We start from the raw sequence: 12354 nt of genomic DNA, 5'->3' as shown, positions 1-12354 counted from the left end.
TTCCCTGGACTCCCGCCACAAAATCTCTCAACGATGTCGGCGCCGCCCTCCGGCTCTGGCTCCCAGCCGCCGCCAGCGCCGGCCAGCGAGAACTTCAGCCCGGAGCTGCTGCGCATGTACTACGACCGCGTCTTCCCGGCGGCCGCCATGTGCCGGTGGCTCGGCTACGGCACGGCGCAGCTGGCCGACACGGGCGCGCGGCTTCTGCAGCGGCGCGAGTTCTCCTTCACAACGGGCGACGACGTGTACATCCGGTACCTGTCGTACGAGAACGAGGCCGGCCTCAAGAAGGACCTGCTCGCCAAGCTGCCACACAAGATTGACATCGGAGCCATCTTTTCGTGCGTCCCGCCGCCGCCGCCCGCCCGCACGGCCAACACACCGCCGCCGGACGCCTCCGCCGCTGCCACCGCATGACCGTGGCTGGCCGCACGCCTCCCAGCTCCGCACGCCCCCACCCCGCCCGACCACGCCCCTGCCCCCACCCAGCCTCCCCTCCCCTCCTGCAGCGCGCCGCCGTCGGACCACAAGAAGTACAAGCTCTTCGAGCCGAAGCAGCGCGAGCTGATCATCGACATTGACCTGACCGACTACGACTTCCTCGAGGTCGACGTCAAGCGGCTCGAGACGTGCGACCGCTGCTGGCCGCTCATGGCGCTCGCGATGCGTGTGCTGGAGCGCGCGCTGCGAGAGGACTTTGGGCGCGGCCTCGGCTCTGGCGGGGGAGGGCGGCGGCAGGGCGCGCGGGCTCAGGGCGTCGGCGGTGCCGCTCTAGGTTTGAGCACATCCTCTGCGTCTACTCTGGCCGCCGCGGCATCCACTTGTGGGTGTGCGACGCGCGCGCGCGGCGGATGTCCAACGAGGCGCCGCCTCGCCGACGAGGGTCCGGCGGAGCCCTTCCATGAAGTGTCTCGGATCCTTCCAGGTGCGCGGCGCCGTCGCCGACTACCTCGGCCCCGTCCTCGCGCCGGCTACCGGGCGGTTTGCGATCCGCACTCCGATGCACCCGTCGCTGGCGCGCGCGTACAAGGACGAGCTCGAGCCGTTCTTCCACTCGCACATGCTCAAGGGCGAGGCGGCGGGCGGGTTCGGGATTCTCGACACGGCAGAGAGGCGCGCGGCGCGGGCGGAGGGGGGCGAGAAGGGGAGGGGGTGACGGCCCGGCTCACCTAGTGTGTGTGGTGGCGCGTCTCGCAGGCAGAAGAAGCTGCTCGCGATGCTCGAGAACGAGCAGATCGCGGAGCAGCTGCTCGACGCCTTCGAAAAGCGGCCGGCGATGAGCGGCGCCGAGCGGTGGAAGAGGATCAAAAGCGAGTGCAAGACGCCAAAGCTCGCCGCGGTCCTCACGGAGGTGGTCTTCACGTACACGTACCCCCGCCTCGACGTCAACGTGTCCAAGGGCATGAACCACCTGCTCAAGTCGCCGTGGTGCGTCCACCCGAAGACCGGCCGCGTCTGCGTGCCGGTCAACGTGAGCGAGTGTGAGGAGTTCGACCCGAGCTCTGTCCCGACCCTCAAGACGATCGCGGACGACCTCGACGCGGGAGGCGCCTCGCTCAAGGACGGGAGGGACATCTCGCGCACCCGCCTCGCGCCCTTCGAGGCCGCCTTCGACGCCTTCCTCGCAAAGTGCGAGAACGCGATCCGCGGGGAGCGCGCGCGAGAGAAGGCGGCGGCGCCCCTCGCGAGCTCCGGCGCCGAGCTCTTCTGAAGCCGGCCCCGAGCCGTCCCGCTCTCTCGCCCACAGCGGCTCTTGCACAAGCCATCCCCTCCCCCACCCTCGCCGGGTGAGCGAGGGTGGCCAGGCGCCGGGCGCGGTGCAGCGCTGTGGAGGTGCTACAGTCGGCAGTGCGTCGGCACAAAATAGAGCGCGCATGGCATGCACACAATAATTTATGTACGTCTAACCCACTATCTAGATATGTAAAGTACCACGCCCAAAATAAGAGCACGGACACGCGTGAGTGAGCGCTCGGCCGCTCCCGCGTTTATCAATATCATCGTCAATATTTGCTATTTCATCATTCATGACGCGCACACTTCACACAGAGACAGGAATTTGTCAATCACTCGGGGCTAGATCGATTTACCCATCTCACTGTAGAGTAGAGTGACACCCAGCGAGGGGCAGACCTCTCGATGATGGGGGCGAGCCATGGCGCGCCAGCCAGGCGAGTTATTCACACGATCACACCGTCCCAGGATATCAAACGCGCCATTAGCGCGCCAGCACGACTTATACGTCAATTACGCCACCCACGATAACACTATCGATGTTTGTGAGTGTTCCGACGGGCGGCAGGAGGATGTACGAAGAGATTAGGAGCAGCAGGGACCCGAGGGACCATGTGGCGAAGACGGCTAGTGCTAGTCCCCCATCGGGAGGACGACCCCGGCTAGTCGCCGACCACACCCACAAAGAACCCTGCACAAAGATCGCACGGGCGGGGACCTGTTCTGTTCCTTTTTACCCATCTCACAGTAGAGAGGTGTCCGTTATTATTCTTCTCGCTCGTGCGTCCTTGCAACTTGTGCTGACCTCCTTTTCTCCTCTCCTATGCCACGTGGCTGTGTGTGTTTGGGTTTCTATGTTTGCGATTGGAATTTGGATGTTCTACTGCACTTAGTTAAGTAATTTAATTTCCGACGGGCGTTCATCTGTGATCTACAACTTTTACGGAAACGGCCAAACGGGGCCATGGCCGACGCTCGCGATGGCCCGTCCGTTGCGGCCAGGCTCAAACTGTGCGCGCAAGCCACAGGAGAGGCGGTGGCGCCGCAAGACGAGGCGATGATTCGCATCCTCTCGCGGCTCGCCGTGGAGAACAACTGGTGGAGCTTCAGCGTCAACCCGACGCCCACGGGCAAGCAGTTCATTGTCCAGCCCCAGTCCCAGTGGGAGAGGGACAGGGAGCGGCAGCAGGCCAAGGAGGGCAGTGCCCCACCGCAGCCTGTGCCTGCTGCCACTTCCGCCGCGGCACCGCCCGCAGCACCGCCTGCCGCCGCTGCAGCTCCGGCAGCAGCACCGCAGGCACACCCGCAGCACCAACAGGTGCAGCAACCCCAGCCCAACGAGTCGCCCGAGGGGTGGACCAGGGTTGGGAAGGGCGGCATGCCGGACAGGTTCACCATGAGGAACCATGGCCGCAAGCCGCCGGGCAAGGCGGTCAAGCGCAAGCCTGACCGCCAGCCCGCACCCAAGGGAGGTGGACCCCCACCCCCCTCTCCCAAGGTGAACAAGAACAGGCTGAGCGCGCTGGGTGCTGGCCCTTCTGGCACCAGCGGGAGCCACGAGCGCGCACCGCCGCGCTCCCCCTCCCCCTCCTCGCCGCCTGCCAAATCACCGCGGCCGTCTGCGCCTGCTTCCGAGTATGACTCCGAGCTCGACCAATACTTTTCCGACGCCGAGGCGCGGGATAGGGTGGCAGGGGTTGTACACGACGCAGTGCAGCAGGCTGTGATGCAATACGGCTATGACGACGAGCTCTTCCAGGATTGGAGGGACGGCAAGATAGGCGAAAAGGACTTGCCGGAGGAGGTGATGGCTATGACTTTGGACCTTTGCGAGAGGTGGCGAGCGGAGCAAGAGCGGTGTAGGCGCGTCCACGCGGCGCAGCGGCTCTCCCGCGACCCCGGCCCCTCTCGTAGCCGCAGCCGTAGCCGCAGCCCCAACTCTTGCCGCTCTTCCGTGTCGGGTTGTGACGAGGGGTGAGGGGACACGGATTGAAGATCCCTCACACCAAGATCGTGCAGGGCGGGGACACACGTCCCTAAATCCCATCTCGCTTAGAGGTTGAGCGTTTTCTTTATTATTTAAATCCCTTGTGCACAAATCACGACTCCACCGAGCCGCGTCGCGCGCGCGGCTCACTCGCTACCCCACCCCGACACCCGTGCGTGTCACACTAAGAGGTGTCCGTATTTATTTAATTAGATCGACAATCGACCCCGCTTCATCCGCGATCGCTCATTCCGGCGTTAATCGTCTGCGTCGCCGTCGGTGACGCTGACGGTATTAGACCGTGTTAGCAGCGCCGCATTCAAGCGCGCTGTCTCGAGCGCACCCTCGAAGCGGGAAAAGGTGAAGGCCGTCGCGTACACGGACGGCAGCTCGTACATGTCCGCCTCGCCGTCGATGGCACCCTCCGCCATAGCGCGGGTCGTGATCTGACCCTCCTCTGGGTACTCGTCCAATCTACCCACCCGCTCCTTCGGCGAAGAGAAGGACTGGCCCACGATACCGTGCGGTAAGCACCTCGCCGCCGCGTCGCCCTCCGCTCTAAAGCTGACGTCGAGCCGGTGGGCTGGTCCAGAGAGACGCTGGTACACGTGATTGCCGCGCACCGTGACGGTCCAGTTTCTCAGCGCGAACACGGCGTGCGACGACTGCGTCCGGATGGAGAGCTCCTCACACTGCCTGGCGCTCTTCCTGCCGAGAATAAAGTGTTGGCCGCCGCACGTCCCGTTCACAATCTTCCAGCCCCAGTTCTGACCGTTCAGCTCGGAAGCCCAGAAGGAGGCCATGGCCCACTTGCGCTTGGCGCCGCCGACGCGAGCGACTACGTGCACCTCGGTGAGGAAGGAGCCATTCACCTTGAGCTTGCCGCCGTTTAGCAGAAAGCTGGAGTCCTCCGTTTTCACGTTGACCGCAAGGTTGGGCGCCGAGAGGAAGGCGTAAATGATGCCATCGTGGCCACGGAAGTCGGCAGACCCGCCATGTGCGAAGTGGAGGTGCGGGTCCTGGTGTCCACCGCCGTCGAGCCCTCCAGAGGATGTCCGTGTCATGCTCATGGGCGGTTTGGGGCTAGGTGGCGGCGGGGACGAAACTGCTGGAGGAGGGCGCGATCGCTGGACGGCTAGGTGCGCGAAGAGGGGGTCGATGGATTCACCCGCCGCTATCTCCCGCGGGCGTGCTGGGCTGGGCGGCGGCGGCCAGAGCTCCTTGGTCTCATAGACGATATTAATCTCCTCGAGATTGATGATTCGGAACTCGTTCTCATCGTCTGAGAGGAGAGTAATGGTGACATACTCCCCTCTTGTCGTCTCGCACTGGCCAGGGTAGACCCCCTCCTGCAGCACGCCCCCCAAGACGACGTTCGCCCGCCTGCACTCGTCATACTCGCGGCAGTTGTCGAAGCAGAGGAAGGCGTCGGGCGGCATGGCCCCCCTGCTGAGCCGGTCCGAGTATGACTCGTTGGAGACGAACACCTTGAGCCCGCCCGCCAGCCGGAAGTAACCGGGGCCCGCTGCGTGGTTGAAAAAGAAGATGCTCGTGATTTTCTTCCCCGGCGTGACTTTGAGTTGGATCCACGGGTTCCTCGAGCCGCATGGCTGGAAGCCTCGCATATCTGGCAAGCCCACGTTGCACACAGTGTCGGGGGTGTCAGGCCCATATGGCGCAGGACCAAGAATGTCGGTCTGGCACAGTTGGTCAGAACGGATTGTGATGGCGCTGGCCCCAGATCCCATGGTCCGCTCGCCGTCGATGCAGTTCGAGGCTGCGCGGTTCTTGTAGGTGCTGCTCATGACGGCAGAGATGATGTCCTCCCGGCCGAGGACAGCAGTACTGTCCACGGCGAAAAGGGAGAGGAGGAGGAGGAGGCTCTTCATGGGCCACCCCTGGCGCGAAAAGCTCCTATTCGATGCGTCGATCCCCCGAAGCACCGGAGGCCACCGCGACGGCGCGTTTCGTTCCAAACTTGGCCCGGGGAGGCTGTGTGGCAGGCTGTCGCTCGCCTGTCATCGCTTCGGAACCGCCCTTTCTTCCTTTTGTGCTCGCCCTGATGAAATATCAACGTCGGATTCACTCGACGCTATGACGGCGGCGGCACGCACACGAGCTGCGGGCTGCGTGCGGCCGTGCCGCCGGCCGTCATACACAGCGGCGAGGCGCGGGACCGTCTGTGACGAAGTGGGTCGCGTCCCTCGATTTCCTCAACTCACGGCCCACACCCTCTACAACTTACAGGACACGAGATCGGCAAAAATCTTTACTAGAGGCCGGCGGCCCGGCGCGCATGGCCGGACGCGGGACCATCATCACATCATGCTTCATGGTGTGGAGGGGGGGCTAGACCCCGAAAAGAATTCTACGAATACAAGCCCCTCTCACAGCAGACTGGCACGAACTAGCACCACACCCGAAAAGAAGGGGCTCCAGAGCACTGTATGTGTCGACTGTGCGTCTGTGCGTGTGATCCGACCAAACGGCACATAAAAACCGCGCGTCCCCCGCGAGTGTTTAGCTATAGCTCTGGGGGGGCGCGGGGGCCCTAGCGGGTATCCATGCGGGGGGGAGACGGGGTCGGATGGCCCGCCGCAGGCGCCGATTTTTGGGAGTTTTTTTGAGCGATTTTTTTACTTGTTTTCATGGGAATTCGCGTACTTGCGGCCATGCTATCACGCCTCGCGACAGCCTGTCGGCGCTGCTGACCGTGCCATGCTGCACAATTGGTCACCTGCATAGCTCGCGGCCTTAGTATCAAGCATTCAGTGACGACCTGATCGTACGGCCAGTAGGAAGGTGTCCTTCCATCGTGTGCACGCTTCTGGCGCAATGCGCGTCACCTCGGATTGGCTGCTGGCACTCTCGAGGCTATGCCTACACAGCCTCGCGCGCATGGGCAGTCAAGAGGGACCACGCACCTTCTCAGGACAGCGCCGGTGCCTCTCTCTGGACCGGCAAACTTGGTGGTCTCGTGTCACCAATGTGGGACCAGTGCGGCATCGCGCCATCGACAGCTCTGAACTGCGCCTCACCACTGACCGGGAAGGCCGCCAAGGGGCCAGCACAGGTCGCACATTGTGGCAGCAGTCAGCTGTGCATGGCTGATAGCTAGAGCAGCAGCGTCAGGGTCGCAGGGTCGGATCGTGTCAAGCCTCTCGCCCGGCCGGCCGCGTGCAGACGTCCTGTCTCTGCTGTCTGGAGTGATATGTCGGCGGTCAGTACGACCGATCAGGTTGGAGGTTTCTGATGGTTGGAGTTCTATCTGTATGTACTCCTCGAGATCTCTTTAAATCTGCCCTCTACTCAACCGTACTCATTCGGGAAGTCGGTGCTAGCGGAGACTAGCGGAGCCGGAGCCCCGTTTCCGCACTGCTGCTGCGCGGCGCACGGTGCCTCTGGGGGCCCCCGCGCCCCCCCAGAGGTGTTCCCGGGCATTCACACTATGTTTCGGAGATAATTTGGCGATTATATCCATAAGGGATTTCATCCCTTTTTGGTTTGGAGATTCGTGTTTCGGCTTCGTCGCGATGCGGCCCCTGTCTTTGCTCCTGCTCCTATGCGAGAGCTATGGCGGGACCGCTATCGATCAGGTCGGAGTTTTCTGATGGTTGGAGGGGGTCTATCTGTGTGTACTCCTTGAGATTTTCCAAATCTGCCCTCTACTTAATCGTACTTAATCGGGAAGTTGGTGCTCTGAGCGACTCTGAGCGCCGGAGCCCTGTTTTTCCGGTACAAGGGGTAAGCCGCGGTATTTCCGCACTGCTGCGCGGCGCACGGTGCCTCCGGGGGCCCCCGCGCCCCCCCAGAGAGCTATAGGCCATTCGCCGCTTCGGGCTTCGGCGCGCCGCGCGCGCGCGTCTCCGCGCCACTTCGCGCGCGGGGGGCGAGGCATCGCCGGGACGTACAACACCGACTGTTAAGAAAACGCCTCACCCGTGTACACTCTAGATGGTTGCTCATGGATAGCAGAGACAGCCCAGCGCCTCGGGTTGGGACGGCGCGCCGGCGCGCTGGAGCCACACATGAAAGGAGTATCGCGGCTGTTCGTCGGCGGACCGAGCCTCTGCCTCCACCACGAGCGTGTCGCCGACGGCGACCTCGGCGGGCTGGGGCAGCGGCAGCAGCACGGTGGGCCAGTGCGAGCCCTCGTCTGCCGAGCTCACGCGCGGGGCGGCGCCCTCTGCTAGTGGAGGGAATGCGACCTCGATGTGTAGCGCCAGTCCTCGCAACGAGTCGGCCCTGGCCAGCCCGAAGGAGATCCGGGAGTGCTGCGGCTCCGCGAGCCGGCCAGCGGTGGCGGACCCGAAGTCGAGCTGCTCGAACGGCTGCGCTGGCGCCAGGGTCGCCTCGCGCGGGAAGCGAGGCAGCTTGAGCGCGGCCCCGGGGGGAGGGGAGAGGACCGGGTTCGGCAGCGAGGCCCAGTACTCGCCAGAGGGCCAGCTGCAGGGCGCACACAGCGATCTGGCCGAGGCCGGGACGGCCACAGCGCCGGGCGCCAGCAGCCGCGCGTGCGCGTCCGCCACACATCGTGCGGCGCCCTCGCAGCCAGCGACCTCGCCGAGGATCTCGTGGACGAGCAGGCTCGGCGGCTCAGGCAGGGCGGGCTGCTCCGTCGAGTAGCCCTCGAGCACCTCGATGACCTGCTGCAGGCCCAGCTCCGCCACCGTCCGCCTCGCCGCCTCGCACGCCTCTGCATTCGACTCGAGCGCGTAAACGCGCGAGGCTCCCGCTCGGGCGGCCATCACCGCGAGAAGCGCGAGGCCGCCTGTGCCGAGGTCGAGCACGACTCGGCCGGCAGCGAGATGGCGGAGCGCGTCCTCGTACGCGGAGGTGCGCTGTGCATCGTCCCTCATCTCCGCGTATAGCCGCTCCGTGTAGCGCTCGCACAGACCGCGCGGTGTGGCGGTCATGAGACGACGAGCCGCACGCACAGTCGGCCGTATGAGCAGTGTACCTGTGGCGTCGATGGTCACGAACTGGCGCAACGACCCTCTACGCTGGATCTGGGTTCCGGCTCCTAGCCCAGATAGGGGGTCTCGACCAAGAGGGCCCTGCAACAGTACCCCTTTTTCGTCTTTTTTCGCTTCGCTGCGCGGCCTGGGGATAGGTAGGTAGGTAGGGCGTTTTGGCGCGAGTCATGGTCAACAGACCCCCTATCTGGCTAGGAGCCGGAACCCTGCCGCGCCGCGAAAAAAGAAATTACCCGGGCGCGCGCACTGGCACTAACTCTAACACAGGTACACCAAAAAAATTTAGTCACGCACTATTGTAGGCACGGGGCCGCGCGCGCGCAGTGGCACTAAAAAAATTGAGATAGAACGAACGACTCACAGTCTCGCCCTCCTCAGCCACCGCTGCAGCGCGGGTCCCGCCTGGCCTCCGACCAGCGTGCTGAGCGCCTTGAGCGCACGCGCCCCACTAGCGTCGCTCACGTCGCACTTGATGGTGCGCATGCCGAGTGCTTGGGCCGGCTTCAGATTCCTCCCGATGTCGTCCACAAAGATGCAGGCCGATGCGGGCACGCCCAGCCGCGAGATGGCCAGCTCGTAGATGGCCGGGTCGGGCTTGCGCAGCCCCTCCTCCGCCGACTGCACGATCTCGTCGAAGAGCGGCTGCAGCTCCCGAATGGACGAGGCGAGGCGGTCGTCGCCCGTGGCGCTCCGGAAGTTATTTGTCAGCGCGCAGGTCCGTACCCTGCTTTCGCGGAGGATGCCCAGCGCCTCCGTCATGAGCGGCCGCGGCGTGCAGCTATCCAGGATGACCCGGATAAGCTCACCGCCGTCAATGATGGACGGTGCACCCGCCACTTTACAGTCCGCCGCAAAGGCGTCACTGAACGACTCGATCGTCAACTCGCCGCGCTCGAGCCGCGCAAAAGCGCCACCGCTGCCAGATGCTCCGATGACCGCGTTGACAGTGTTCTGCCCGACACCGAGTCGCGTCTCGTACTCGGCTATCGCGGCAAAGGGCGAGTGGAGAATCACGCCGCCGAGGTCAAAGATGACAGCCTCAGTTGGAGCGTCGATAACCTGTGACATCGCAGTTTTTGTCTCACGCACGACTCGACACAACGCCTCCTCCTTCTTGGGGGGCTTACCCAGGCCGGTCACTCGCGTGTTACACAGCCTTGTTAAAGAAATACGCACAAACGCTCTGTGCGCTGTTTATGAGAGGTTGAGGTGCGAGCCCTGGATTCACACATAGGTTGATAAGAAACAAGAAGGTGACATCGCAGACGTCTGAACCACAGCGTGTCCCATATCTCGTGTGTTTTTCTCTCTCGCTCTTCTTATACTTATTTACGTCCGTTACCATGTAGAGCAAGCCGAGGGCGGGCCCTTTCGGGCTCGGGCCGCCCTCTCGCCCGCACCTCTAGCGGGGCTTGCACGGCAGACAGTGAGGGTGTGAGAGGCGGGCCTAAGGAAAGGTCCTACATCTCTTTACCACCGACCGCTGACCGAGCTCCCACACAGATAGGTTGAAAAGAAACAAGAAGCTCACATCGCACACAGTGTTGAGGGTGTGGACCTTATTATTGAGAAGAAAATACGTCCTACATGGCGCTGTGCGCTGGTCTATGAGAGGTTGAGGTGCGAGCGAGCCCTGGAGGCCCTGGGGATTGTATGGTTCTTGCGCAGCAACGGATTGGGCGTCTTCTGCCGCAGTCCCGCTTTCCGATGGGCGGCCCCTGGGTGGGGGCCCACCTCGAACCCCAAAGCCTGGGTTTCGAGTGGAGGGTGCCCCGGATTCATCCATCCGTTGGGCCCCGGTGCCTTCAGTAGAACTGATCATGTCATGATGAAGGCGCAGCTGGCTGGTTGCCAAAAGCACCGCCAGAACTTAAAACGACTTCTGAGTCAGTGCGCTGCGCTGTCGCTCTGTCAAGCACGCTCCCGTGCTTCGTTGCGACCCACTGTCCCACCCGTGTGTGTGATCAGTATCTACGGATGGAGAGGATCTTTGTTCACGCCAGGGCGCTCGTTGCTCCTTCCTCCGTCTCCTCTTGTATCCTTCCTTCCTGCCTTCCATTTTACTGCGATTTTTAGTGTATGTAGCTCTTACGAACATACCCGAGGGGTGAACTGCTGACAGGGTTTGCGATGAGGAGCGATCCGAACGTGGCATTCGGGTGGTTAGATCACTACCGCCGTAACGCAAGAGCACTGCGACGGATCGGGCTCATGCTAGCATCCACCTCGCGGGCCGCCAACGTTCTGGCCCAGCGAGGCTGCTGCGGAGATTTTCAGGACCACACCAGTGATGGAGGGTGAAATAGAATCCACGCTTTTTTTGTTTTGCATTATTCACCTTAGGACGCCCGAATGCCGAAATATCCATACTTTGGTAAACAATTGCAGCGGTGTTTCCCGGAGCAACAGCATTCACTCCTTTGATGGAGCCGGAGCAACCCCTCCCTCTCGACCTCGTGCTGCCAGACGAGATCCTCTCCGTCGTCGCCTCGCGCCTACCCCCGTTCAGCGCGTACGCATTCGCAAGGGCGTGCCGTGCCGGACGACAGACGTGGAGCCACCGCTCGGGCGGCTCGAACTTGGCCGAGATAGTCCAGGTGTTCAGCGACAAATTCAAGGTGACCACAGACTGCCGAGACGTTTCAATCGACATGGGTCACTCCACCGGTGACGATCTCGGCGTGTTTGCCGCTTCCGTGCGGCTCGGCGCCCTCGAGACCTGCCGCTCGCTCGAGGTGGATGGAGCCGGCGTGGAGGGGGTCCGAGTGCTAGCAGATGCCGCCGCAAGTGGCGCGCTGTCAGGCCTCGTCGATCTCGACTTTGAGCAGAGCGACGTCGGCGATGAAGGGGTGATGGCACTGACAGACTCCGCCTTCAACGGAGGCCTGCCTGTCCTCGAGACGCTCTACCTCTCATGCGACACCATCACAGACGCGGGGCTGAACTCGCTCACCGAGACCGTCCAGCACGGGAGGTGGCCGAGCATTCGCAACATTGCCGTTCGCGACAACCCCGCAAGCCTAGCGGCGAGGCGGCGCCTGCGCGTGGCCTGCTCGCGCCGCGGCAACCGCCGCGACCCCTTTCCGGCGAGCTGCTCCACTCTGTCAGGCCAGCTGGACCGGCCGCTGCCCTCCCTCCGCCCGTTTACGTGGCCACAGTGCGTCTCGAGCGTATGCTCACCCGCTCTTTGAATCTATCTTTTAGCTCTGGTCTCACAACCACTGGCCATCCAGGACCGCAGGAGGTCATGGTTTTTGACGGCAGTGCCCATGCGTGCAGTACCGCGCAACTTGGCCACTGGTGCAGTGCATCCCCAACCTCTAGTTAGTACATCAACACCTCCCGAGGGGCTGTGGTGTTAACCGTTAACGCGTGAAACCTGTGGAGGCCCGGTGCGACCCCACCGACAGCGCGAGGCGTGACGAAGTGGGGTGCTGAGGGCCCCCGCGGGGTGTGTGGCAAGTGCTAGCAGAGCGGGTTTCACCTTTGTGAGCGCCCCTTCGAACAAACACAGGCAGCAATCACATCACTTGAGACGGCGGCGCGACAGCTTACAAAAGAAAGACATGCAAAAGAAAGACATGACGCCCCGACACAGCGAAGGCGCGGCCCGAGAGGCAGGAGAAGGGGACGCCTGGACCTTAACGGCGCGCCCCT

At 63.1% G+C, this 12354-nt stretch overlaps 5 protein-coding genes across 5 annotated transcripts; 3 read left to right on the top strand and 2 right to left on the bottom strand.

The window, feature by feature from the left end:
* Positions 1-33: 33 nt before the first annotated feature.
* EMIHUDRAFT_73048 (hypothetical protein) lies at positions 34-1711 on the top strand (the record flags this gene model as incomplete). Its single annotated transcript, XM_005781045.1, has 5 exons — positions 34-341; positions 510-756; positions 783-853; positions 895-1086; positions 1174-1711. 5 exons carry the CDS (start codon positions 34-36, stop codon positions 1709-1711), a joined length of 1356 nt encoding a protein of 451 aa, XP_005781102.1.
* A 987-nt stretch (positions 1712-2698) lies between these two features.
* EMIHUDRAFT_234829 (hypothetical protein) lies at positions 2699-3660 on the top strand (the record flags this gene model as incomplete). The annotated part of the gene is made up of 4 exons (XM_005781044.1): positions 2699-2953; positions 3032-3206; positions 3429-3538; positions 3649-3660. 4 exons carry the CDS (start codon positions 2699-2701, stop codon positions 3658-3660), a joined length of 552 nt encoding a protein of 183 aa, XP_005781101.1.
* Positions 3661-7683: 4023 nt separating this feature from the next.
* Positions 7684-8637, bottom strand: EMIHUDRAFT_234826 (hypothetical protein; the record flags this gene model as incomplete). The annotated part of the gene is made up of 1 exon (XM_005781043.1): positions 7684-8637. One exon carries the CDS (start codon positions 8635-8637, stop codon positions 7684-7686), a length of 954 nt encoding a protein of 317 aa, XP_005781100.1.
* Positions 8638-9054: 417 nt separating this feature from the next.
* Positions 9055-9765, bottom strand: EMIHUDRAFT_234825 (hypothetical protein; the record flags this gene model as incomplete). Its single annotated transcript, XM_005781042.1, has 1 exon — positions 9055-9765. One exon carries the CDS (start codon positions 9763-9765, stop codon positions 9055-9057), a length of 711 nt encoding a protein of 236 aa, XP_005781099.1.
* Positions 9766-11348: 1583 nt separating this feature from the next.
* On the top strand, positions 11349-12066 carry EMIHUDRAFT_234824 (hypothetical protein; the record flags this gene model as incomplete). The annotated part of the gene is made up of 3 exons (XM_005781041.1): positions 11349-11867; positions 11939-11997; positions 12045-12066. The coding sequence occupies 3 exons, from the start codon at positions 11349-11351 to the stop codon at positions 12064-12066; spliced, it is 600 nt and encodes a 199-aa protein (XP_005781098.1).
* Between the last annotated feature and the right edge of the window lie 288 nt (positions 12067-12354).

The sequence above is a fragment of the Emiliania huxleyi genome, assembly GCF_000372725.1.
Source record: "Emiliania huxleyi CCMP1516 chromosome Unknown EMIHUscaffold_209, whole genome shotgun sequence".
In the NCBI taxonomy this organism is placed as follows: domain Eukaryota; phylum Haptophyta; order Isochrysidales; family Noelaerhabdaceae; genus Emiliania; species Emiliania huxleyi.
The sequence above is the reverse complement of the archived record's forward strand: the minus strand, read 5'-3'. Positions and strand labels throughout refer to the sequence as shown.